Here is a 27,588-nt window from a genome sequence, read left to right on the forward strand (position 1 = left end):
ATTTCTGTTCTCATCCTGAAGCAAAGTTCTTAACCCGAGGTAATATTTCTGGGTTAGTGGAGTCTGTAACCTGAAGCATATGTAACCTGAAGCGTGTGTAACCCGAGGTACCACTGTACAGTGGTACCTCTGGATGCGAACGGGATCCGTTCCGGAGCCCCGTTCGCATCCTGAAGTGAATGCAATCTGCTCATGCGCGGGTCGTGATTTGCCGCTTCTGCACGTGACGTCATTTTGAGCGTTTGCGCATGCGTGGGCAGCGGAAACAGGAAGTAATGTGCTCCATTACTTCCGGGTCGCCGCGGAGCGTAACCTGAAAACGCTCAACCTGAAGCACATGTAACCCGTGGTATGACTGTACACGGCTGGTTCTCGGAGCTGAAATGTTTGCAGTTTTTAAGCGTGGTTTAATCTGGGGCTACATCACCTCCCCCAGTTCTGTTTCTTTTCAATTTTCAGAGTGCAGAAGACCAACTCATTTGCAGCAGAGCGATCTGCCCCCCCCCCCCCAGTTGCTGTGTTGTTTCCATTACGGTGTTTTCTTGCGGAGCTTTTCCATTTCAGCCTTCCTTCTTTCAGAGACGGTAGTTAGTATTCAACAGAACACCTGCCTTGGGAAACATTTGGCAGCTTCCATGCACTCGGCAGAGAAAATCAGAAAAGCAGGGTTGGAGAGGGAAAACGATTTCTTATTTGCAACCTAGAAACTGCCTGGGCTGGTAAAATCCAAAGCCCTTGGGAATAACAGTTGTAGGAAGAAATCAAGCTTAATAACATGGAAGTATGCCAGCTTTATTTGCGTTTAGAATAGTTCAGTCCCTTCCCCCTCCTATTCTGCAAATGGAGACACACAGTTCCTGCCTGCGTCTCCTCCCATGACACAGTTGTCTGTTTCCATTCCTGCTTTCTGAGGCTGCCAGCGCTGCCTCGCCTAACATGCATGTATTGCACACCGCCGGGAATCTCGGCTGGGATATAAGATGAGGGCTGCCACCCAGTGATCTCTGTATTTATGCATTTACTCTATTTATAAATAAGGCCACCCAGTAAAATTATATCTCCTAGGCAGCGCAGAGCAAAAACTTGGTTTAAGAATGTGGTATCATAAAGTTGTCGCTAGCGCAAGTATTCACGTAGAGAGCTGTTCTCATGGATGTATCTCGGAGATATTTGAGCTGTTTGGGCTTTGAGATATTGAGTTGCACATACCATTATTATTTTGGCATTGTGTAGAGCTGCCATACGTCCAGAATGTCCCAGACATAGATGGGATTCACCCGTCAAAAATGGCGTCCGGCTGGAGTTGGCGAAAATCGGCTAAAATGCTTGGGCATATGGCAGCCCATATCGGAAGTGTTGGCGGTATTTTTGGCAATTTCCCCCCATAAACTTAATTTTTATTGGAGATTTTGCAAAGAAAAAAGCCCAACAACTCTGCCTCCCCCCCCCAAAAAAAAATCCTAGCAGTGTATCTATTATTAAGATGCCATGTGTTTAAGTGCCGTACAGTCACGTAAATTAACGTGGTAGAGAGGGTGGTGACCAGCTCAGCCCAGCACTAAGCCCTACTTGCGACTGGAGTGGAGTTTGGAACTGGCATGTTTCATGCCGACTTAATTTAAGTTGGCGTAATGTACTTTGGATTTGGATTTCTCCCTAAATATTGGCATCGTTGAGGGCGCGTGAAGGCAGCTGAAATAACGCCGTAATGTAAATGAACAGGCGAATGCCTTTACAAAGAATGATGAAAATAATAAGCGGAGGGAAGGAATTATTCATTGTTGGGTTTTGTGTCCTCCAAAATGTTGGCGGTGGGAAGTAATTTGTTTCTGGATCTGCCCTAACTCCTATTACAACTTCACAAGGAATTTGCACTCCAGAACTGTGCTTAATATTCCAGAGGCGTACTCCACAACAAGATAGTTGCACATAAAGCATATCTCTTTATAACTTTTAACGCTAACTGCACAGCCTTATGGGAGTCCACTGATTGAATATAGAGCAGTATCTTATTAACCTCTGGCTCAGATAAACCATTTAAATAAATACCTTAATATAAAGTCATTAAAAAGATATTTTTAGCTCAGCAGCCTTTAGCCATTAAAGAAACTTGAATGCGGATTGTATTTACTGTGTTTTCCTTATTTCAAAGGGCACAAGAAAAGACAGGGCCAAATGGCAATGTATGCCTTTTCATGGAAAAATAGGTTATTTGCGTGCTATAAGGAATTGCATTGTTTTCAGAATCACTGGTGGGCAGGTGCTGGGTGAAGCAGTAATTGGGGAAAACACAAGTGGCATCTAAAAATTTGGAACTGGAAGTTAGAAATGTCAAATGTTTCTTAAAGTTGGTGCAGGACCGACTTGAAATGTGGTGTTGATTGTAAACAGTTAAAATCGTAAGTAGGATTGGAATAACACTTGCAGTTTAATGGTGAGTTTTGAATATAATGGAGATGTAAAAGATTTGTATCATCGTAAAAGATGCAGGAGGAACTGACTGAACAATAGGACCCACAAGGGGAGGAGGGGAGTCCAGGAGATTCTTTAGAATCTTGTTTTTATGATGTATGTTGGATATGAAAAAAATTAATTTTTAATGTGGTGTTGATGCTAGGGCTGGGCGATGTCACCTTTTCAACATCGCAGTGCATTGCGAGCCAAACACTGTGGTTTGGCAATATACAGTCATGCCTCGGGATGAATATGCTTCAGGTTGAGCATTTTCGGGTTGCGCTCTGCGGCAACCCGGAAGTAACGGAACGCATTACTTCCGGGTTTTGCCACTCGCACAGACGCTCAAAATGATGTGACGCACATGCGCGGAAGCGGCGAGACGCGCAGACGTGTGTTACGTTCGCTTCAGGATGCGAATGGGGCTCCAGAACGGATCCCGTTCGCATCCTGAGGTCCTGGGACAACGCAGCTTGTTCGCACAGCTCAGCTGGGGATCGGGAAGCTTCCCCCTCCCCAGCTGAGACAGCCCCGGCGCTCCTGCCACTCACAGGCAAGCGGGCAGCACATAGGGTCTCCATTAAAAGCTCGCTGCGGGGAGTGCCAACCGCGGTCCTCTCAGCTGAGCGGATGGCCCCCGCCACCGGCTCATGGGAGCCAGCACCGGACTGGGGGCTACTTTAACTGTTTGGCTGAGATAAGGGCAGCTGCACATTCCTCAGTCGAGCAGTTTATAGATGCAGAGGGAGGAACAAGCTGTGTTGGTGCTTGTTTCTCCCTCTGCATCGTATGAGGGCAGAGTGCAATGGTGGTTTCACTCAGCGATATATCTGCCACTGAAACTGCCACTGCTCCTGAGTCCCTCCGCTAGCAGCGCTACTGGAGGAAAAAACTCTAGTGGACGCCGCTAGCAGAGGGACTGGGGAGCAGTGGCGCTTTCACCAGCGATATACCAGTGAGTGAAGCCGCCACAGCGGTCTGCTCCTCATACCAGTCCCTGGCGATACAGTCGTACCTTGGTTGTCAAACGCGATCCATTCTGGAAGTTCGTTTGACTTCCGAAAATGTTTGACAGCCAAGGCACGGCTTCCGATTGGCTGCAGGAAGCTCCAATCGGAAGTTGCGTTGGGCGTTTGGGTTCCAAAGAACCTTCACAAACCAGAACACTCACTTCCAGGTTTGTGGCGTTCGGGAGCCAAACGTTTGAGTCGCAAGGTGTTCAGGATCCAAGGTTCGACTGTACAGTGGTACCTCGGGTTACATAAGCTTCAGGTTACATACGCTTCAGATTACAGACTCCGCTAACCCAGAAATAGTACCTCGGTTTAAGAACTTTGCTTCAGGATGAGAACAGGAATCATGCTCCGGCGGCGCGGCGGCAGCAGGAGGCCCCATTAGCTAAAGTGGTGCTTCAGGTTAAGAACACTTTCAGGTTAAGAACAGACCTCCGGAACGAATTAAGTACTTAACCCGAGATATATCAATATATCACCCAGGCCTAGTTGATGCCTAGGAGATGGATGTGTTTTTCATTCTGTGCTGTAGACACATAGTAGCACATGTATGCTTGGTGGTTGATTTCTTTTTCTTTTTCTAATTCTAACACAGAAATCCATTTAAATTACTATTGGATTACTAATTCAATACCACCCTGATAGTTCCGGTTGTCAACCCCAGTTCTTCCCGCTTGCCCTCTCTGTGGGACCCTTGCCATTTCACCTCAATTTCGGCATGCTCAGAACTTATGCATTCTCATTTCAATATCATTCATAGTGGGAGGGGCTGTGATTTAATGGTATAGCAGATGCATGCCCTCCATAAGGTTGTGGGCTCAATCCTTGGCATTTCTAGTTGGCAAAATAAAAAATAGAAGAAATGGTGGGGAGTCAGTTGGTAGATAGTGTGGAAGAACTCGGCTTATGACGTGTGTGAGAGAGAGGAGGCTTAGTTTGGTCAGAATCGAGTACACACTTCCAGAGTTAACACCAAATACAATACTTCTGGAAAATGAGGCACCATAGCTGCCAGAGGGCCATGAAAATTTGTGTCCCGGGCCTTTTAGACTTGGCTACCCATGTACTATCCGAAACCAGATGCAGACCTAGTGGTGGGAGGAGAAAATCCTTAAATAAGAGACACGGGGGAATGATTAATGGACTTCAATGTCTGTACACTAATGCGCAAAGCATGGGAAATAAACAAGATGAGCTTGAGCTCCTGGTACAGCAAACTAAATATGACATAATAGGAATCACTGAAACCTGGTGGGATAAATCCCACGATTGGAATGTAATAATGGAGGGATACAATCTATTTCAAAGAAACAGACCAGACAAGAAAGGAGGAGGAGTGGCGTTATATGTCAGGGATGTGTATACCTGTGAAGAGATCCAAGATTTAGAACCTCAAAGCCAAAGTGAGAGCATTTGGGTCAAAATTAAGGGAGAGAAGAATAACAGTGACCTCATTGTGGGAGTTTACTATAGATCCCCAAGCCAAACGGAGGACATAGATGATGCCTTCCTGGAACAGATGGCCAAGCATGCAAAAGGAAGGGAGATAGTAGTAATGGGGGACTTCAATTACCCGGATATTTGTTGGATGTCAAACTCAGCCAAGAGCATAAGGTCAAACAGATTCCTCACTGCCCTTGCAGACAACTTCATTGTCCAGAAAGTGGGAGAAGCAACAAGAGGAACAGCCATTTTAGATCTGGTCCTAACCAATGTTGATGACCTGGTTAGTGGGGTAGAAGTGGAAGGATCATTAGGCGCGAGTGATCATGCTCTTCTGAAGTTTACTATACAGCGGAAAGGAGCAGCCAAGCATACTAGGACTCAATTTCTCGACTTTAAGAAAGCCGACTTCATAAAGCTTAGGGAAGTGCTGGGTGAGATCCCATGGACAGTAATACTAAAAGGAAAGGGAGTTCAAGATGGCTGGGAGTTTGTTAAGAGGGAGATAGTAAAAGCACAACTTCAGGCAATACCAATGAGACGGAAACATGGAAGGTGCCTAAAGAAGCCAGGGTGGCTATCTAAAGAACTTTTAACTGAGTTAAGATTAAAAAAGGATGTGTACAAAAAATGGAAAAGGGGGGAAACCACCAAAGAGGAATTCAAACAAATAGCCAGCACGTGTAGACACAAAGTCAGAAAAGCTAAAGCACAGAATGAACTCAGGCTTGCTAGAGAGGTTAAAAGCAACAAAAAAGGCTTTTATGGGTATGTTCGTAGCAAAAGGAAGAACAAAGAAACCGTGGGGTCACTCAGAGGAGAAGATGGTGAAATGCAAACAGGGGACACAGAAAGGGCTGAACTCCTCAATGCCTTCTTTGCCTCAGTCTTCTCCGATAAAGAAAACAATGCCCGACCTGAAGAATTTGGAGCAAATGATTCAGCAGAGGAAACACAGCCCAGAATAACTAAGGAGATAGTACAAGAATACTTGGCTAGTCTAGATGTATTCAAGTCTCCAGGGCCAGATGAACTGCATCCAAGAGTATTAAAAGAACTGGCAGATGTGATTTCAGAACCACTGGCAGTCATCTTTGAGAATTCCTGGAGAACAGGCGAAGTCCCGGCAGACTGGAGGAGGGCAAATGTTGTCCCTATTTTCAAAAAGGGGAAAAGAGAGGACCCAAATAATTACCGCCCAGTCAGTCTGACATCAATACCAGGGAAGATTCTGGAGCAGATCATTAAGCAAACAGTCTGTGAGCACCTAGAAAGGAATGCTGTGATCACCAATAGTCAGCATGGATTTCTGAAAAATAAGTCATGTCAGACTAACCTGATCTCGTTTTTTGACAGAATTACAAGCCTGGTAGATGAAGGGAACGCAGTGGATGTAGTCTACCTTGATTTCAGCAAGGCATTTGACAAGGTGCCCCATGATATTCTTGTAAAGAAGCTGGTAAAATGCGGTCTTGACTATGCTACCACTCAGTGGATTTGTAACTGGCTGACTGACCGAACCCAAAGGGTGCTCATCAATGGTTCCTCTTCATCCTGGAGAAGAGTGACTAGTGGGGTGCCACAGGGTTCTGTCTTGGGCCCGGTCTTATTCAACATCTTTATCAACGACTTGGATGATGGACTCAAGGGCATCCTGATCAAATTTGCAGATGACACCAAACTGGGAGGGGTGGCTAACACCCCAGAGGACAGGATCACACTTCAAAACGACCTTGACAGATTAGAGAACTGGGCCAAAACAAACAAGATGAATTTTAACAGGGAGAAATGTAAAGTATTGCACTTGGGCAAAAAAAATGAGAGGCACAAATACAAGATGGGTGACACCTGGCTTGAGAGCAGTACATGTGAAAAGGATCTAGGAGTCTTGGTTGACCACAAACTTGACATGAGCCAACAGTGTGACGCGGCAGCTAAAAAAGCCAATGCAATTCTGGGCCTCATCAATAGGAGTATAGCATCTAGATCAAGGGAAGTAATAGTGCCACTGTATTCTGCTCTGGTCAGACCTCACCTGGAGTACTGTGTCCAGTTCTGGGCACCACAGTTCAAGAAGGACACTGACAAACTGGAACGTGTCCAGAGGAGGGCAACCAAAATGGTCAAAGGCCTGGAAATGATGCCTTATGAGGAACGGCTAAGGGAGCTGGGCATGTTTAGCCTGGAGAAGAGGAGGTTAAGGGGTGATATGATAGCCATGTTCAAATATATAAAAGGATGTCACATAGAGGAGGGAGAAAGGCTGTTTTCTGCTGCTCCAGAGAAGCGGACACGGAGCAATGGATCCAAACTACAAGAAAGAAGATTCCACCTAAACATTAGGAAGAACTTCCTGACAGTAAGAGCTGTTCGACAGTGGAATTTGCTGCCAAGGAGTGTGGTGGAGTCTCCTTCTTTGGAGGTCTTTAAGCAGAGGCTTGACAACCATATGTCAGGAGTGCTCTGATGGTGTTTCCTGCTTGGCAGGGGGTTGGACTCGATGGCCCTTGTGGTCTCTTCCAACTCTATGATTCTATGATTCTATGATTCTATGAAATATATAGGCGTTATTTTCATCTCTTCTACCTCACTGTCCTGAAAACTGTAAATTGTAAGCGGCTGAAATTTCGGGACCCTTTTATTACTATGCTGGTGACAATGTCCTAGAATGGGCTGCATTGCAAATAAACTACCTGTACGCAGTTTGCGTAAATTGGATGGCACCTTTTTAGTGGTACAGTCAAACCTCGGTTCCCGAATGCCTCCGTTTTGGAACGTTTTGGCTCCTGAACACTGGAAGCCCAGAAGTAAATGTTCCGGTTTTAGAATGTTTTTTTGGAACTTGAACGGTCTTCTGGAATGGATAACGTTTGAAAACCGAGGTTCCACTGTACCAATATGATACATAAAGGTAAAGGTCTAGTCGCAGACGAATCTAGGGTTGCGGCGCTCATTCGCTTTACTGGCCGAGGGAGCCGGCATACAGCTTCCAGGTCATGTGGCCAGCATGACTAAGCTGCTTCTGGCAAACCAGAGCAGCGCGCGGAAACGCCGTTTACCTTCCCGCCACAGTGGTATCTATTTATCTACTTTCACATTGACATGCTTTCAAACTGCAAGGTTGGCAGGAGCTGGGACCGAGCAATGGGAGCTCAACCCGTCACAGGGATTTGAAACGCCAACCTTCTGATCGGCAAGCCACCTGCGTCCCAATATAAATAATAAATACTTTTGCACAAAAGCACCTTCTTTTGCATATCCTTTCCAGAGAGCCTGCACACCCCCTTTACAGACAAGAGGCTAGTGTTTTAATAACCCGACATCTCATTCCCTTTCACTTTTCCTTGGTCGCCAGAATTTTATTCTCTTGCAAAACATCAGCAGGTTGCTACGAAAAAAGATTCCAATCCAGTTCTGAACTGGAAGGTGGTTCAGTTTTCTGTCTAGATAACATGGACACAGAATTCTCCTATTTCACTTGTATTTCCCTTGTTCCTGAGGTTGGGGGTGGTGGGTAGAGCCTCGTCCAGTAGCCAGAATAATGCTTTGCTCCAGCCATATTTGAAAAGTAGACCTTATCTGCATTTTCACCTGTTACGCTAGAAATTGAAGAGTGATGTGACGTGCTTATGGGAACATTGTGCCCAGCATTGCAGGCCAGCCAGCGAGGATGTGGTTATCATTTTTAGCCTTTGCTTTCCCTTAAACTACGCTCTCCCTCCTCCCAGCTCTTGCAAAAATAAACAAGCAAAAACAAAACAAAACAAAAAACCGCCCTGTCATTTTCTTTCTTTAGAAAATTCCAAAGTGGCTGTGTCATATCACTTGCTTCCTCTGTTCAGATTGGGCCAGAGAGCTGGAGCTGGCTGCCTTAAATTAGGTCACAGAAGCTTAAGAGTATGATCAGAGCTGTATGTGGGCGCATGCAAACACACACACACACACACACACACACACACACACCCCTTGCAGCAAAATATATGCACTTCAGCAACATGCAAAAATAAGTCCATTTGCTTGCTTTGCACAATTTCTCACATGCTTTCTGGGTTCAGGTTTTCAAGACACTGTGTGTATTTTCTGGCAAGGCACTCGGTGCAGAGTATATATATTGAGAATAATGCAGGCTTGTAGGGGAAAGGGATTGCTGGGTCAGTGGAATGCCTATAGGATTGCAGCTTTAGCTCACCGACCTTCCAAATAAGCACCCATAGGGCTGTGCAGACAATTTCACAGCTCAAGCTAAACAGGGATAAGAGAGTGCCTGGGGTAAAACAACAGCAGCAGGCTGCTGCTAGGAGTAAAAAAATGATGGGGTTGGGGGGGGGGAGAGAGAGACAAACAAAAGTGGAAGCGAGAGAACTGGGCTGACCGGAACAGAGATTTTAAAAAATGGCACCTTATTGATTTGAATATCAAACTATTAGAGCAAATGACATTACCAAAGCGACTCATGCTTCGTTTGCCTGCCCGAAATGAGAACGAAGGTGAATCATTCCCAATTATAAAAGATCTTGGAGCGTGCATTCATTTTTTTTTACATTCCTTTGCCTGTGTGAGTGCCTAAATAACAACGGCTGACATCCACATGTGCATTACTTTCTGGAAGGTGTAGTAGTAGTAATAATAATAATAATAATAATAATAATAATAATAATAATAATAATAATAATAATATTTTTATTTATACTCCGCCCATCTGGCTCAGTTTCCCCAGCCACTCTGGGTGGCTTCCAACAAAATATTAAAATACAATAGTCCTTCAGATATTAAAAGCTTCCCTAAACAGGGCTGCCTTGAGATGTCTTCTGGTAGTTGTTTTTTCTTTTGACATTTGGTGGGAGAGTGTTTCACAGGGCGGGCACCACTACCGAGAAGGCCCTCTGCCTAGTTCCCTGTAACTTCGCTTCTCGCAGTGAGGGAACCGCCAGAAGGCCCTTGGCGCTGGACCTCAGAGTCCAGGCAGAACGATGGGGGTGGAGACGTTCCTTCAGGTATACTGGACCGAAGGCTTTCTGTTTAATATGTTGTTGAAAAGGCATTGGCTAAGGCAGAGATGGGGAACCAATGGCCACCAGGAAGTTGATGGACAGCAAGTCCCATCATCCCTGACTGTTGACCATGTTGGTGGGGGCTGATGGGTTTTGGAGTCCAGGCACATCTGGAGAGCCACAGATTCCCCGAGATCCTAGAATGAGAAGCTAGAAGAAATGGTAACGACTGAGGCAGTCCAGCTCAACCAAGACTGAGCTACAGCTTTTGCTTTAGGTTTTTCCTAATCTACAGAATTTGTGAAAACACTTCTTGGTTAAAAAGGCATTCCCGGACAGAGGTTTAAGTATCGCGGTGCACCAGGGCTATAAATACCCTCTCCTTAGAAATCAAAAGTGCAAGCTTTCCGCTAGCAGCTTCTCTCAAAGCTTAGAAAAGCACCTTGCAAAGCTCATTTGTTCCACACCCACGAAATATTTGAAAGCCCGAATGCAACACTTCGGAGGAGTCGATCAATAACATCTAGCAGGAGGCAATATTTAAGAACTTAGGAGGAAGTGGGGGGGTTTGATGTCAGTCCTAATTCAAATTGATACCTAATAAATACATCCCGATAAAAGATGTAATGCATTTAAAATGTATGAACCACCTATTCATTATACAAATTTGCTTCCTTAATGACTTTTAGATGGATGATTCCACCCAGCTTCATTTCTCCTTTGAGTTACGCTAGGGCAGTTTATTGAAACTTAAGGGGAGGCTCATTGGAAGTTATCCTTCTGCATAAACTTGGCGTAATTTATAATAATGCTTCGCGGATAAATCAGAAAAAGGCCTTGATCCTGTCACCGAATAAATTGCTGTTGAAACGTCCGTGGTGTGAGGGGAGCGTGCATGGGAAATTTGGCCATGGGCTGTAGCTGAAGAGGTAGATGAGTGCCAGATTATCCATTTCCAGCTGGCTTTGGCTCACCTTTCTAGCAGTCCCTGATTCCCCACCCTCCAAAAAGTCTCTCATTTTTTTTGCGGCGGGGGGGGGGGAGAGGAGATCATTAATTAATTAATTAAATCTGTATACTGCCCTTCATCCAAAGATTTCAGGGCAGTTCACAGCAGAAAAATACAAAATGAGAATACGAAATGCATACAGTCATACCTTGGGTTACAGACGCTTCAGGTTGCGTTTTTTCGGGTTACGGACCGCCGAAACCCGGAAGTACCGGAACGGGTTACCTCCCTGTTTCAGTGGTCGTGCATGCGCAGAAGCGCTAAATCGCGCTTTGCGCATGTGCACAAGCGCCGAATCACAACCCGCGCGTGCGCAGATGCGCTGCTGCGAGTTGCGAACGTGCATCCCGCACGGATCACATTCGCAACCCGAGCATCCACTGTAATAAAAACATAACAATAACACACACACCCTCCCACAAGCACATCTAAAAAGCCAGTGTTAATTAATCAAATGCCCCGTTGAAGTGAAACATTTTTGCCTGCCACCTAAAGATACGTAATGAAGGCACCGGGAAAGCCTCCCTGGGGAGAGCATTCCACAAACAGGGAGCCACTGCGGAAAAGGCCCGTTCTTTTGCTGCCACCCTCCGGACCTCTCGTGGAGGGGGCACATGAAGAAGGGTCTCAGATGATGATCGCAGTGTCCAGGTTAGTTCATATGATCAGAGGCGGCCCTTGGGGTATTGCAGTCCTGGGGCATTTAAGGCTTTATAGGTCAAAACCAGACCTTTGAATTGGGACTGGAAGCTAATTGGCAGCCAGCGGGCAAGGATTATTGTCGCTTGCTCATTGAACAGGGTGGCTGCTGAATTCTGTACCACCTGCAGTTTCTGAACCATCTTCAAAGGCAGCACCATATGCATTGCAGAAATCTAACCTAAAGGCAAAGCAATTTGGAAGAAGTCAGGTAGGCACATGGAAGAATTGATTTTTGAACCCAGAAGACCAGCACGTGTCTCAGTTTTCCTTCCTTCCTTCCTTCCTTCCTTCCTTCCTTCCTTCCTTCCTTCCTTCCTTCTTCTTTATCGCAAAGGGATAAAATAAGCTTAAAGACACAGCTTGCATCACCTAGAAAGCTTCAGCAAGCATTTCGAACTTGAGCCTCCCACAATTAAATTTGAATAATCCTCCCCCTGAGAACAGGATACGGGTGGCGCTGTGGGTTAAACCACAGAGCCTAGGACTTGCCGATCAGAAGGTCAGCAGTTCAAATCCCCGTGACGGGGTGAGCTCCCGTTGCTCGGCCCCTGCTCCTGCCAACCTAGCAGTTCAAAAGCACGTCAAAGTGCAAGTAGATAAATAGGTACCGCTCTGGCGGGAAGGTAAACGGTGTTTCTGTGCACTGCTCTGGTTTACCAGAAGCGGCTTAGTCATGCTGGCCACATGGCCCGGAAGCTGTACACCGGCTCCCTCGGCCAATAAAGCAAGATGAGCGCCGCAACCCCAGAGTCGGCCACGACTGGACCTAATGGTCAGGGGTCCCTTTACCTTTACCCTCTGAGAAAACATGCACACACTGAGTAACATACTACGCAACATCACCACGACATCTGTAGTTGCGGCTTTAAAATAGACCCTATTTCCCATGGCAATGGGGGGGGGGGAGATTCTCCACCACTAACCCATTGCACTGTTTTGCTCTGAGTGGATCATTTTTTTGAAGGGAAAAAAGCTGACGACTCTCACAAAACCCAGCTCTGCCATGCGTTGCAAAAGACTTCCCAGCCATAACTTTCTCATCCTTAAGATGTGAAGAAGGTCATTGTCAACACTTGATGCAGTTCACAGTCGCTGTGATGCATTATGCCAGCATTTTGGGGGGTTACGTTCCTCTGTTGGGTATTAGATATTTATAATTTGGCCATGAAAGCTACGCAGGACTTGAAACTTGGCACCGGGGATGGAAATCTGAAGTAACTGTTTATCATTCTGGAGCAATTTGGCTCGCCCAGCTAGAGCTGCTGCTGTGTGGCCCTCGCCCATTGACAGCCAGGATGGGCGTATAAGCGATAGACTTGGACCAGTCCCCACTCAGCCACATGATGCTTAATGGATGATTTACTGGTCAATCACTATCTCCCAGCCTAAATTCCACCCCTACCCCCAGGTTGTTATGAAGGAAAAATCGGGGAAGGAAATGTGTAGAAACGCTCTTCATGTTTGGGTTGTTCCTTGCTGTAATTCCAATGCAACACTGTATTGTATTGAATATAAGAAGTGCAGTTGGCCAGTCTTCATACAGGATCCGGTCCCAAAACTTGAGCATCGCCCAGCCAAGCCCCAGCTTCCCTTTCCGCCAGGGGTCAGGAACCTGTGGCCTTTCAGATGATACCGTATTCCAATAATCCCCCACCCCTTGGTTGTGCTGACTGGGGCTGATGGGAGTTGCAGTCCAATAACATCTGGAGGGCCACAGGTTCAGCCTGACGTCAACAGAATCTGAGTTGTACCAACAAAATCTTGAAGGGTGTGGGGAGAGGAGCATTTCCAGCCAAAGTTAGGCCCCACAGCCATTAAGTGCAAGCAGATGGTAAAATCGGTGCCCCGTTAATTAGGAGAAGAGGGGTTCTTTGCTGTAGCTCGGCCTCCACCAACATGGCTTCCTGCAGATGTTTTGGATGTCAGTTCCCATCAGCATGTGCTGGCTGAGGCTAATGGAGGGTAAACAAAGGCTGGCGAGGCCTGAGAAGGGTGCATTTTCCAAACAAACAATCTTCTCTTTCCTCATCATCCAAACCACAGCTCACTTCACTTCTGCACCTCTGGGAAATTCACTGTCTAATAAGCTATGACCCGCAACTTCCTGAGAACATTGTCAAAATTATATCGTGTTACTTTTGCTTTCCTTTCTAAGAGATGGGCTGTATCACGATGGCTTTTAATGGAACGGGAGTTGTAATAATTTGCCACAGATGCTTTTCAGCTTGTGCGGGTCAAGTATTGGGGTTGTTAATGCAGGTCCAGAATGAATTAAGGTCCAAACCCCCAAAAGGGGGAAATATCTACTGAATGTGCTTAGAAACCTCTTTGCAGGCAAGAACCATGGCTTATGGGGCTAACCAACTATGGGAGGAACTCCTTTTCAGACCTTATCACACAAAGATCTGTTCCAACTGCACCGGCTGCCAATTCATTTCTGGGCCCAATTCTAAGTGCTGGTTTGGACCTATAAAGCCTTAAACAGCCCAGGACCATTGAAACATTGAAACATTGTAAAATTAATGAATGTTAGAAGAATGTTGGAATGAAGTGATATGGCTTTAGTAGAAATGTTATAAGGAATTAAGTATAAATAGATTAATAGAATATTAAAGGAAAAATAAGGTTAGAATGTGCTAAGATAATTATAGGATAGAAAACAGAAGAAGATGGAAAGGAATTGCTGAAACAACTAATAGAAGTGGAATACAAAAAGGGAGGTGTGAGGAGGTCGTGGAAATAAGTGAATGAAAGATAAGATATTGAAATTGTTTGATGTGTTTTAAACTGTTTTTGTTTAGTTATGTTAGTTTAATGTGTTATGTAGTGTTTTTGTATTGTATTGTTTTTTTCCCTTCTTTTTTCCTTCTCTTTTTTTTCTTTTTTCTTTTTTTCTTCTCTTTGTTTGTAGTGTTGTGTTTAAATTGTTGGAAAAGTAATAAATATTATTTAAAAAAATAAACAAACAGCCCAGGACCACAACAGGGAAGATTTATGTTTTGTTCTTATTTTTATTACGTAGTTTGTGGTTTTTTATATATTTTAATTTTAAGTTGTGAACCGCCCTGAGATCTATGGATGTAGGGCACTACACAAATTCAATAGGTACTAGTAGTACAGTGGTACCTCGGGTTAAGAACTTAATCCGTTCTGGAGGTCCATTCTTAACCTGAAACTGTTCTTAACCTGAGGTACCACTTTAGCTAATGGGGCCTCCCGCTTCTGCCGCGCGGTTTCTGTTCTCACCCTGAAGCAAAGTTCTTAACCTGAGGTACTATTTCTGGGTTAGCAGAGTCTGTAACCTGAAGCATCTGTAACCCGAAGCATCTGTAACCCGAGGTACCACTGAAGTAGTAATAGTAGTAATATTGCAACTTTAGCCTGCAGGCAGCTATATTTTTTCCCCATTTTATGAAACTGGGTTCCAGATCATGTGAAGAGCGTACATTGCTGCAAAAGTCCAGAATGTTGGGGGCGTGTGAGGGTGGGGGACGACGACAAAGGAGCAGAGTTTAAGAGTGATTGCATTGATGTAATCTTTTCTCATTTGAAATTTGCACATCATGTGTACACACCAAAGCCCCTATTATAATAGTTTGATGGGCTTTAACTTGTGTGTGTTCTTCATCCTATTGACCTCCTTGTGTTGCTGCTTAGGATATATGTGGCCCCTTAAAACCTGCAAGTGTATGTTGTCTACTCATGAGTAAATTTAGCCAGGCCATGTGTTTGTCGTACTTTGATGATTGGGAGAGAATGTGTTCATTGCAATAGCCGCCCAGGCACCGTGGAAAATATTATAGAAAAAGTTAGTGTCTCTTTTAAGAGATAATGGCTTTTTCCATAGCACCCACCCAAAAGAGAAGGCCTGGCCTCCGAAGAGAGATGTAAAATACACTTTGAGCTGCTTCTCTTGTTCTTTGGGAAGACCGGAGTCCCAGCCGCTTGGAGAAAAACATCTTTCTAAAGTTGTACTGCAGGCTGGAGGGTGTGCTGGGGAGAGGACCTTGTGCTAAGCGGTTGGGTTTATATCTACACTTATCGCTTCCCTTATTTAAAAGACAAAAGGATCACCTTGGAGAGAAGGCGGAATATTTATTTTGGAAGCCCACTGAAACATTCTAAATCTGCACACATAGATCAGGCAGGTATAGGCAGTTTGCACTGTGATGTCCTCCTTGGGAAAATTGCCCATTCATTTCACAGCCTTCCCTTTTTTAAAATCCTCCATTCACCATTAATTATTTTCATTTTTTATGTTACACTGCCACCTTTTGTCCATTGGTTGGGAAACCTCTCGTCAGCTTGGATGCCTGCCAGGTTTATTATTATTATTATTCTCCCCTGTTTTCCTTGATCGGTATTGGAAGAGAACACTTTGATCCAACCTTTGCAATATATATAGGTGAACGATAATGCCGTTTTTAAAAAATATTGTGACAACAGCCTGAGTGGCGAATCACTCAAATTCTAGTAATGTGCAGTGCAAGTGAAAATATCCATGATGCTCCCCAAATATCGTCCTTTACCCTTGTGGTGTAGAAACTGCTTCCATGGGCCTTAGGTAAAGGTACCCCTGATCATTAGGTCCAGTCGCGGATGACTCTGGGGTTGCGGCGCTCATCTTGCTCTATAGGTCGAGGGAGCCGGCGTTTGTCCACAGACAGCTTCCGGGTCATGTGGCCAGCAGGACTAAGCCGCTTCTGGCGAACCAGAGCAGCACACGGAAACGCTGTTTACCTTCCCACCAGAGCGGTACCTATTTATCTACTTGCACTGGTGTGCTTTTGAACTGCTAGGGTGGCAGGAGCAGGGACCGAGCAACGGGAGCTCACCCCGTCGCAGGGATTCAAACCACCGACCTTCTGATCGGCAAGCCCTAGGCTCTGTGGTTTAGACCACAGTGCAACCCGCGCCCATGGGCCTTACCATGGGCCTTACCTCGAACATTCATACTTGTAGTATCTGGATGGAGGAATCAGACGAGAAGCGTAGATGGCATAATTTCTCCATGTATAAATGCTGCCTGGATTTTCCCCATCTGCTGCCTTGCCTTACCCAGAAGACATTGGTTGCAGTTACACCTTTAAGTCGCTTTTGCAACGGCAGGCTCTGCATTTATTTATTTATTTAGAACCTTTATAAACCGCTTGTTCAGTTGGAAAATTCTCCAAGCATAGTACAAGTCGATAATGATATATAAAAAAGTGACTGAAATGCGCACTCATTTTAAAAATGCATAAAATCATCATTAAAAACAAAGGGATAAATCAATATAACATTTGAAGGAAATATAACTAATCCATGTGTCTGGATAAGCTTCCTGGGAGGGAAACCTTTTCAGCTGGTGTGTAAAAGAATAGGTGGCTGCCTAATTTCAAGAGGCAGGGAGTTCCACAGTACAGGTGCTGCCACACTAAAGTGGCACACACACTTTACACTAATGACTTCTTGTAAAGGCAGAATGAACATTGTGTGGCACCTGTAAAAGGGCAAGTTAATGTGCCATTAAGTTATTATCTATGTATATGTTTTTAGAGACAAAGAGCAGTAATGCTCTTTCATAATGCTCTTCAGATTCTTAACCTGCTGTGTTTTGCTTTGTCCAGGGTTATATCCTTCGTTGTGACCTCATGGTTTAAGCGGGCATAAAGATGAGTATAAGCAGTGATGAGGTTAACTTCCTCGTATATAGATACTTGCAAGAGTCCGGTGAGTATTTGGCTAATAATTCTTTGAGGGATCCGTTTTGGGGGCAGCATTTAACAAATATTCAGACATCCTTCAGGATCTGTATTGTGTTACATGCATAGTGGCTGAAAGACTAGAGTATGACTCATCAAGGCAATTTCTCTTACCCAAACTCCCATCTGCTTTCAAATTGTCTGGCCTGGGGACGGTGACAATGGCCTACTTTAACATGGTTACATATAAGGATTATTACAAGTCCATATTATCCCAATTTTTGCCAATTTACGCCTTAAGATCTGCAAGGGAAGCTCTGCCGGTGGTCCTGTCGACGACGGCTATTTATTTGGCAAGGGTGTAGAGCAGAGTCTTCTCTGCAGTGACACCCTGGCTGTAGAATTAACTCTTGGGGGAGATACAAATGTCAGCTGGAGACTTTTTTGTTCCTCCAGGCCAGTGCTTCTCAAACTTGGATCTCCAGCTTTTTTGGGACTACAGTTCCCATCATCCCTGATCACTGGTCCTGCCAGCTAGGGATGATGGGAATTGTAGTCCGAAAAAACACCTGGTGACCCAAGTTTGGGAAACACTGCTCTAGGCAATGGAGGTGTTGTGTTTCCTGTTGAATGATTTGCTGATATATGTCTAGCGATGGTTTTGGGATACGTTTTAATACTTTTAATGTTTTATGACTTTTAATGTTTTATGGTGAAACACTGCATTTCATTTTAGATGTCACAGGCAACCCTTTGAGTTGAAGGGTGCTTTAAATATATAATAAATATCTATAGGTAAAGCATTTTTTGCTAATCCGAACTGCTATATGGATGCTAATTATTGTTCTTCCTAGAGCTGAACATCCAGTTTTTCTTTTCTCCCTGCTTTGTGTACAGTGGTACCATAATCCGTTCCGGAGGTCCGTTTGTAAACCACAACAGGTTGTAACCCAAGGCGCACTTTTGCCAGTGGGGCCTCCAAAAAAAATTTGTTTGTAATCCAAAAAAATGGGTTGTAATCCCAAAAAAGGTTGCAAACTGGGACATGCACTTCCGGGTTTGACGTGTTTGTAATCCAAAATGTATGCGAACCAAGACATATGCAAACCAAGGTACCACTGTACTTGTTGAAAAGCACCAGTGTTTTTCAGTGAGTTTTTGACTACCCCTCAGAATTTAGTACAGTGGTGCCCCGCAAGACGAACGCCTCGCAAGACGGAAAACCCGCTAGACGAAAGGGTTTTCCGTTTTGGAGGCGCTTCGCAAAACGAATTTCCCTATGGGCTTCCTTCGCAAGACGAAAGCCCATAGGGAAATCTCCGGGACAGCGGGGGAAAAGCGCAGCGCCTCTTCCCCACTGTCCTCGGACCTCCTCCCGCCGCCAGGCTTCGGAAGGCTGCTCCGAAGCCTGGCGGGGGGGCGGAGAGGTTTTTTAAAAACCCCGGGACAGCGGGGGACTTCTCCACTGTCCGGGGCGATTTTAAAAAAGCGATTCTCCGCTGTCCCGGAGGGCTTTTGAAGGCAGGCAGGGGGAGCAAAGACTTTCGCCCCCCGCCTGCCTTCAGAAGAGGTCCTGGACCTCTTCTGAAGGCGGGCGGGGGGCGAAAGTCTTTGTCCCCCCTGCCTGCCTGTCCCGGAGGGCTTTTAAATCGCCCCGGACAGCGGAGAAGTCCTCCGCTGTCCCGGGGCGATTTTAAAATGCCGCCCGCCAGCATTTTAAGATCGCCCCGGACAGCGGAGAAGCCCTCCGCTGTCCCGGGGTTTTTTAAAATGCTGGCGGTGGGAAGAAAATCCCTTGCCCCCCCCCCCAGCCTTCAGAAGAGGTCGGGGGACAGACTGTCCCCGGACCTGGTCTGAAGTCGGTTTCCATAGGAACGCATTAATTGATTTTCAATGCATTCCTATGGGAAACCGTGCATCGCAAGACGAAAAACTCGCAAGAAGAAAAAACTTGCGGAACGAATTAATTCCGTCTTGCGAGGCACCACTGTAAAGGTAAAGGTAAAGGTACCCCTGCCCGTACGGGCCAGTCTTGACAGACTCTAGGGTTGTGCGCCCATCTCACTCAAGAGGCCGGGGGCCAGCGCTGTCCGGAGACACTTCCAGGTCACGTGGCCAGTGTGACAAAGCTGCATCTGGCGAGCCAGAGCCGCACACGGAAACGCCGTTTACCTTCCCGCCAGTAAGCGGTCCCTATTTATCTACTTGCACCCGGGGGTGCTTTCGAACTGCTAGGTTGGCAGGCGCTGGGACCGAGCAACGGGAGTGCACCCCGCCGCGGGGATTCGAACCGCCGACCTTTCGATCGGCAAGCCCTAGGCGCTGAGGCTTTTACCCACAGCGCCACCCGCGTCCCGGAATTTAGTACATTGGCTTAATACAGAATGCTCAAGAAGATTATTATTCCAAAGCAGCTGTGAGATGCATTGACCATTTCAAGAGAAATAATTTCCGGGGCAGAGGCCTTTTTGGTGGTAGCCCCTGCTCTTTGGAATAAGCTTCCCAGAGAGTCCTGCCTGGTACCTTCGCCGACTTCATTCTGCCAGGAGTGAAAGTGTATTTGTTTTCAAAGGCATTCTTGATTATTATTTTTTTACCTCCAATTTTTCGGTTATGGAATTTTCTAACCTTTTTTTTCCTGCGGGATGGATTTTGTGCTCTGAAAAGCTGAATTCCATAACCTGTCAATTCTGCCCATTCTGGCTTAAAAAATGTGCTCAGCTTTAATGCAAAAGTAGCATATGGTACCCCAAGTGGAAATTGCCGTCACGAATGGTTTTTCTTATGGAAGTATATTACCGGGAGAGGAGTAATAAGGGATAAAGCTACACAGAAAGGAGATTGCTCACCTGGATTGTAGCACACAGAACGCCAGTTCGTTCTGACTAGGATCATGTTTTGTACATCAAAATAGACTTTTAAAAAAGCATGCACTGGAAGTTTTGTTAAGACTTACCTAAAAAAAAAAAGTGTGGAAAAACATGCGTGCTCAGGTGTTGATTCTTTTCCAATTGTCAAACAAAACTTCAACTTATTTTAGCCCAGTGTGCATCTTGAATTGCATGTTGTATGTAAAATCGAAACTTTCTGCGTACTCTTTCACACGGTGTTGGATTCATTTTTTGTCTCTTCAGAAGATACTGAGTTGTATATAGAAAATAATGAAAAACCGCAGGGAACACTATAAAAGGTGGGGTATGGGGAATATTCCTTGGGGAAGGGGTTCTTTGTACCTGATAAGAGCTCACCTTCCTGAGCATTTTGGTGAATTGTCTGCTATTTTTGCAAAAAAAAAGTTTGAGGTTAAACTATAGATTGACTAGACTAGTGTGAATCAGACAAAATGAGCAATTTTAATGGAGAGACCTAGAGCTTCAGTGGGGACTTCGGTCTTACAACAAGTGGTTGGGAAGTTTATTCGGCCACTTTTAGACTTGCTAGGGGACGCAGGTGGCACTGTGGGTTAAACCACAGAGCCTAGGACTTGCCGATCAGAAGGTCAGCAGTTTGAAACCCCTTGACGGGATGAGCTCCCGTTTCTTGGCCCCAGCTCCTGCCAACCTAGCAGTTCAAAAGCACATCAAAGTGCAAGTAGATAAATAGGGACCGCTCCGGCGGGAAGGTAAACGGTGTTTATGTGCGCTTCTCTGGTTCACCAGAAGTGGCTTACTCATGCTGGCCACATGACCCAGAAGCTGTCTGTGGACAAACGCCGGCTCCCTCGGCCTATAGAGCGAGATTAGCGCGCAACCCCAGAGTCGGTCACAACTGGACCTAATGGTCAGGGGTCCCTTTACCTTTACCTTTTAGAATTGCTGAGATATTGCTAGCATGGCTCACATGTTGTTGGAACCATCTCCACATCCAAAGGAGCAAAAACCTAGCAAAAGCAGTGTAGAACATTCACTTTTAATTTTTTATTTTCTTTTTAAACTGAGATGTGGTCGACCCAGCTCATTTCTGGCGCAAGAGTGGTATGTAAGTGTGATAATAATTCTGTGGGTTTTGCCGCAGTTACATAGATTCCTAGTGGTTCAAGGCTCTTCATTCTACCGTATTACGTTTTTATATGTGTTGGAAGCCAACAAGAGTGGCGGGGGCAGGTCAGCCAAATGGGCAGGGTATAAATAATAAAACTATTATTATTACTATTATTGGAAGGGACCTGTAGTTAATCCAAATTAAAACAAAAGAAATCCAAAAGGCCACGAGGCAACCCCCCACCCACCCATTCCCCCCCCCCTTCCTGGCAATCAAAGGGCAACAGATTTGCTGCCAGGCTATCCTCTTTGTGGAGAGAGGCAAGGGGCCACCACAGAGGATGTCCTGTTTCTGGTAACCCACACACCTCTCATTTGCTTTGCCTACAGAAAGTCCCAGGTTTAATCCCTGAAATCTGCTGGTAGGGCTGAGAGAGATGGCTGCCTGAAGCCCTGGAGAGCTGCTTCTAGTCAGTGTAGACAAAACTGAGCCAGATGGAGCAATGGTCTGATTCTATATAAGCCATCTTCCTGAGTTTCTCCTTCAGTAGCAGCAGAACAAGGGAATGGTAATAGTAATAATTTATTACTTATAAACCCATCTGGATGGGTTTCCTCAGCCACTCTGGATGGCTTCCAATAGAATATTAAAAACACGATAAAACATCAAACATTAAAAACTTCCCTAAACAGGGTTGCCTTCAGATGTCTTATAAAAGTCAGATAGTTGTTTATTTCCTTGACATCTGATGGGAGGGTGTTCCACAGGGCGGGCGCCACCACCAAATGGCCCTCTGCCTGGTTCCCTGTAACCTCACTTCTCGCAGTGAGGGAACCACCAGAAGGCCCTCGAAGCTGGACCTCAGTGTCCGGGCAGAACGATGGGGGTGGAGACGCTCCTTCAGGTATACTGGGCCGAGGCCTCCAAAGAAGGTCTTAATGAACGTTCATGTCTGTCCCACTCTTTTCCGGATCCAAAAGGACCTGCATGTTGGTGATCACACATCAGTTGGACACACCTAAAATGGTTGCTACCAGTACTGGGGTTTTCAGCTCGAGACGCTGTCCCCACAGGATGTGAGCTGGAGATCACATCTCCTGGTCTAACCTGAGGTACCAGCCCCTCAGAGTCCTAACTGGGACTCTGGTGACTTCTAATCTCTCACTTCATGTGGATGAATTGCTCAGTAGGATGCAATGTTTATCTTCGAAAAATCCCACTCTTCAGTTTTTCCTGCAGTAGCCGTAGCATTCTGCTTAATTCAGCCCAAACTGGAAAATGTATTCATTCCCTCTATTGTTTGTACGTTAGCCCAAAGCGGGAGTAAATTAAGTTCCCAAAAAAAGCTCGCTCCAAAGCCCTCCTCGTCTGATTGGACCGCCTTCAAGAGAGGGTTGCCTTCACGGGGGAAGTGTTTGGAAAGGGAAGCGGTTTTTTCAGAGCTGCGACCCTGGCTCTGCGACCATGAAAATCCTGCGTGGGGTGTCTCCATGATAAATCACAGCAGTGCCAGCTCAACAGTGGCTCATTAGTGCTAGCGAGTGCGGCGTCCAGGAATGAGATGAATACACACATTATTTCCAGGGATGGCAGAAAGCCGGCGCCTGGCAGCTGAACTCAGTGGTGTGCGATTTTTAAAGCCTAGCTACCCACAGAACCTTTAGTAATGTTTAGGTTCTGCTTATAATACCTGTTTTAGTTAGAGCGTGCCAAGGCAACTGAAAGCAGTGTACCTGTGGCAGACAATCTGCACCCCTTCTCTCCTTTACACTGTCCTGCCTTGCTCCCTTGTAGCCTTGTTTAATTTTGAGAAAGTTGTCTTTTTGGTGAGCCTTAACAAGTCGTTCCTCTCAGGCCCAGATTTTTTTAAAACAACAACAACCATGATCCATAAAATTGATGCTCGCTGCATTGACGATAATTATTGTAATTGTTAAGAGCGAAATTCTGTTTAATTATTATTTGCTGCTGTTTTGAGAGTTAATTTTATCGTGTACTGTTCTGTTCTATTAGATTATTGAATATTACTTTATTTGATAGAAGTCAATCCATTTTAAGCGGGACGCGGGTGGCGCTGTGGGTTAAACCATAGAGCCTAGGACTTGCCGATCAGAAGGTCGGCGGTTCGAATCCCCGCGACGGGGTGAGCTCCCGTTGCTCGGTCCCTGCTCCTGCCAACCTAGCAGTTCAAAAGCACGTCAAAGTAGATAAATAGGTACCGCTCCGGCGGGAAGGTAAACAGCGTTTCCGTGCGCTGCTCTGGTTTGCCAGAAGAGGCTTAGTTATGCTGGCCACATGGCCCGGAAGCTGTACACCGGCTCCCTTGGCCAATAAAGTGAGATGACCACCGCAACCCCAGAATTGGTCATGACTGGACCTAATGGTCAGGGGTCCCTTTACCTTTAATCAATTTTAAAGTTACATTTTATTGTGGCTTTTTGTGTTGGGATCAGATTATTGTAAGGTGTTTTTCTTTTCTTGTATATTTTGTAAACCGCCTTGTGTAGAATAATAAACAAAGGCGGTACACAAATTCAAAGTGAAATGATAAGTTTCACATACAAATGCTATAGGCCTGTTTGCCCATTGTCTTACTTGGGGGACTGACCTAGATATGTCCATGGTGCACCAAATTTTGGAATTCTGGAAATTTTGAGCTTCAGAGTGCTGGCGTTTTGTAGCACCTACATATGAAAATGTGCAAAGAAATTTACATTTTCCACATTGATTTTTTTAGGAAGTTCTTGGTGGGACAGATCACTGGACCTAACAGAACTAGCTTGATGATGTTGGGTTTCCCCACACTCACGCTCATACTCCTAAACCCCCAAGCTCATTGTCTTTTCTGGATTCTTTTGTTTATTCCCTCCCAAATTTAATTCATTAAAATGTGTGTAGATTGCCTTTTCCCACTTGTTCAAAGTGGCTTTCAACCCATAACTGTAAATCAACAGCAACAAACAAAATGAAAGCTCTGGACAGGTCAACTTGTAGAGCATGAGGGTTGTGGGTTCAAACCCCACATTGCGTAAAAGATTCCAGCATTGCGGGAGGTGGGGATGGACTAGATGATGCTAATGGTCCTTTGTTGTTGTTGTTTAGTCGTTTAGTCGTGTCCGACTCTTCGTGACCCCATGGACCAGAGCACGCCAGGCACCCCTGTCCTCCACTGCCTCCCGCAGTTTGGTCAAACTCATGCTGGTAACCTCGAAAACACTATCCAACCATCTCGTCCTCTGTCGCCCCCTTCTCCTTGTGCCCTCCATCTTTCTCCAGGGAGTCTTCTCTTCTCATGAGGTGGCCAAAGTACTGGAGCCTCAGCTTCACGATCTGTCCTTCCAGTGAGCACTCAGGGCTGATTTCCTTAAGAATGGAGAGGTTTGATCTTCTTGCAGTCCATGGGACTCTCAAGAGTCTTCTCCAGCACCATAATTCAAAAGCATCAATTCTTCGCCGATCAGCCTTCTTTATGGTCCAGCTCTCACTTCCATACATCACTACCGGGAAAACCATGGCTTTAACTATACGGACCTTTGTTGGCAAGGTGACTTCTCTACTTCTCAAGATGCTGTCCAGGCCTGTCATTGCCCTTCTCCCAAGAAGCAGGCGTCTTTTAATTTCGTGGCTGCTGTCACCATCTGCAGTGATCATGGAGCCCAAGAAAGTAAAATCTCTCACTGCCTCCATTTCTTCCCCTTCTATTTGCCAGGAGGTGATGGGACCAGTGGCCATGATCTTCGTTTTTTTGATGTTGAGCTTCAGACCATATTTTGCGCTCTCCTCTTTCACCCTCATTAAAAGGTTCTTTAATTCTCTCTTATCCATTTTAATAATCCAAGGTGCGCAGCCTGGGAGTCATTCTGGACTCAAAGCTGTCCACGGAGGTGCAGGTCAATTCTGTGTCCAGGGCAGATGTTTATCTGCTCCATCTGGTACACAGGCTGAGACCCTACCTGCCAGCAGACTGTCTTGCCAGAGTGGTGCATGCTCTAGTTATCTCTCGCTTGGACTACTGCAATACGCTCTATGTGGAGCCACCTTTGAAGGTGACCCGGAAACTACAACTAATCCACAATGCGGCAGCTAGACTGGTGACTGGGAGCTGCTGCCGGGACCATATAACACCGGACTTGAAAGACCTACACTGGCTCCCAGTACGTTTCCGAGCACAGTTCAAAGTGTTGGTGCTGACCTTTAAAGCCCTAAATGGCCTCAGTCCAGTATACCTGAAGGAGCGTCTCCACCTCCATCGTTCTGCCCGGACACTGAGGTCCAGCGCCGAGGGCCTTCTGGCAGTTCCCTCACTGTGAGAAGCCAAGATACAGGAAACCAGGCAGAGGGCCTTCTCGGTAGTGGCACCCGTCCTGTGGAATGCCTTCCCATCAGATGTCAAAGAGAAAAATAACTACAAAATTTTATAAGACATTTGAAGACATCTTCCCTGTTTAGGGAAGGTTTTAATGTTTAATAGGTTATTGTATATTAGTGTTTTGTTGGAAGCCGCCCAGAGTGGCTGGGGAAACCCAGCCAGAGGGCTGGGTATAAATGGTTGTTATTATTATTATTATCAAACCAAAGGACTTCTATCGAAAGCCACCCATGGCAGGGCAGATAAGGGGGAGGGTGAACACTCTTGAACCCCTATGAAAAGAAGGCCACTGAGTGGCTGCCCTTTCATCTTCTGGAGGGTCTATAGCTTTGAAACAGCCAATGGGCCAGACAGGGCTGGCAGCCTGTGCAAAGCCGTAACATTCAAATTTGGCCTCCACACACAAAATCCAGATCCTATGACCAATGAACCAGATTTTTGTGCAGGGAAATGGTTGTTTGCATATAGCCCAGATCTGATTGTTCTTATAGCCTCACATGAACATCCAAAGCAGGGCAGGTGAGCCTCAGCACTCGTATTAACTAGCTGATCTGACCAATATCAAAACTGATAACACCTAGCAAAATGGAATGTCTAGTTGCCATTTGGAGGCCAAGATGGCTCAAAAGTCATATTTTTCCAGAACGACGTTGTGGTTCCTGAAATTTGTTCAGATGGTGATGAAGATGATGATTGCAATTTGTGTACTGCCCTTTTATCTCATGCAGATAAAATACAACGGATAGAATTCTATAGGGTGTGTTGTTAGTGTGTGAAAACAGGCAAGATCCAAGGATCCCCCCAGGTGGTGGAGACGTCAGGCGCCATCTTGGCACCCAGGCGTCTTCACTTGGTTGCAAGTGGCTGATAGCCAGGTGGAAAACGCGCCTGGCGATTTCAAACGCTGGTCCAAGATGGAAAGCAGGTTTTGGCCTAGTGAACTGTATTTTTTTCTCCCCCTTCCCCTCAACTTGCTGCCTGGGGGAACACTTTTCCTATTTGCATAACCCCGCCCTTTAATTTGCATAGCCCCATTCTGCCTCCTGGGTCTTTATCTTGTTATCGTTACTGCTGCAATACATGTGAAATCACTCTCTCTCTGTTCTCTGGTATCTGTGCAAAATTTTGGATCCCAACGGCTATAAAGCAACTGTTTATAACGTCCCAAAAGGGGAGCTTTCTGAGGTTCTAATTACCTACGAGTGGAAAACCGTAACAGCTTAAGATGAATCACTTCCTCACAATGGATTTACCTTTTCAGGGCAAGCAAATAAATAACACTGTTAGCATCCAGTAATCCTAATTTTCCTATTTGCAAAACGATAATTATGCTGCCCTTGAAATGGCACGCAGAAGAAACGCACGCCTGGCGCTGGTGTGCTCATGCAATTAAAATGCTTTGTCGTGAAGTTAATCCTCCCTTCTGTAGGCATATATTCTCCCTTGTCCTATGCAATTTAGGAATAAATGGAAATGCGGCCCGGGGTGGTGGTGAGAGAAAGAGAAATAAACAAATGAATTTCAATGCCTCACCAGAGCTTTGGGGGTTGATCGACTTGACCAAGGTTTATAAAGGAAATAATTGATTCACTGGGTAACGGCAAAGCAGCATAACTATCATGACTAGGTAAGATTCTCTGCTGTGGTCTCTGGTAGATAAACCTTGAGAACGAATCCTACCATTCAGGAAAAGTTGATTTGTGCTCTTTCCCCCCCAGTGTGTGACACTCCAGGCCAGACCTGCTGGCTGCAGCCTGCCAACCTAAGACAGTGATGGCCAAACTTGGCCCTCCAGCCGTTTTCGGACTACAATTCCCATCATCCATGACTACTGGTCCTGATAGTTAGGGATGATGGGAGTTGTAGTCCCAAAAGAGCTGAAGGGTAGAGTTTGGCCATCACTGGCCTAAGGCTTCTTGTGTGTATGAGCACATCCTTATAA

At 45.6% G+C, this 27,588-nt stretch overlaps 1 protein-coding gene across 3 annotated transcripts in view; it reads left to right on the plus strand.

Moving 5' to 3' along the window:
* Positions 1-27,588, plus strand: part of TBL1XR1 (TBL1X/Y related 1) — a 172,160-nt gene that overhangs the window by 119,566 nt on the left and 25,006 nt on the right. For all 3 annotated transcript variants that reach the window (XM_028731607.2, XM_028731605.2, XM_028731606.2), the window contains exon 3: positions 17,222-17,324. In XM_028731607.2, the coding sequence (XP_028587440.1) occupies positions 17,267-17,324 (58 nt within the window). In that variant the 5' untranslated portion in view covers positions 17,222-17,266. The remainder of the gene's footprint in view (positions 1-17,221; positions 17,325-27,588) is intronic.

The sequence above is a fragment of the Podarcis muralis genome, chromosome 6, assembly GCF_964188315.1.
Source record: "Podarcis muralis chromosome 6, rPodMur119.hap1.1, whole genome shotgun sequence".
Lineage (NCBI taxonomy): Eukaryota > Metazoa > Chordata > Lepidosauria > Squamata > Lacertidae > Podarcis > Podarcis muralis.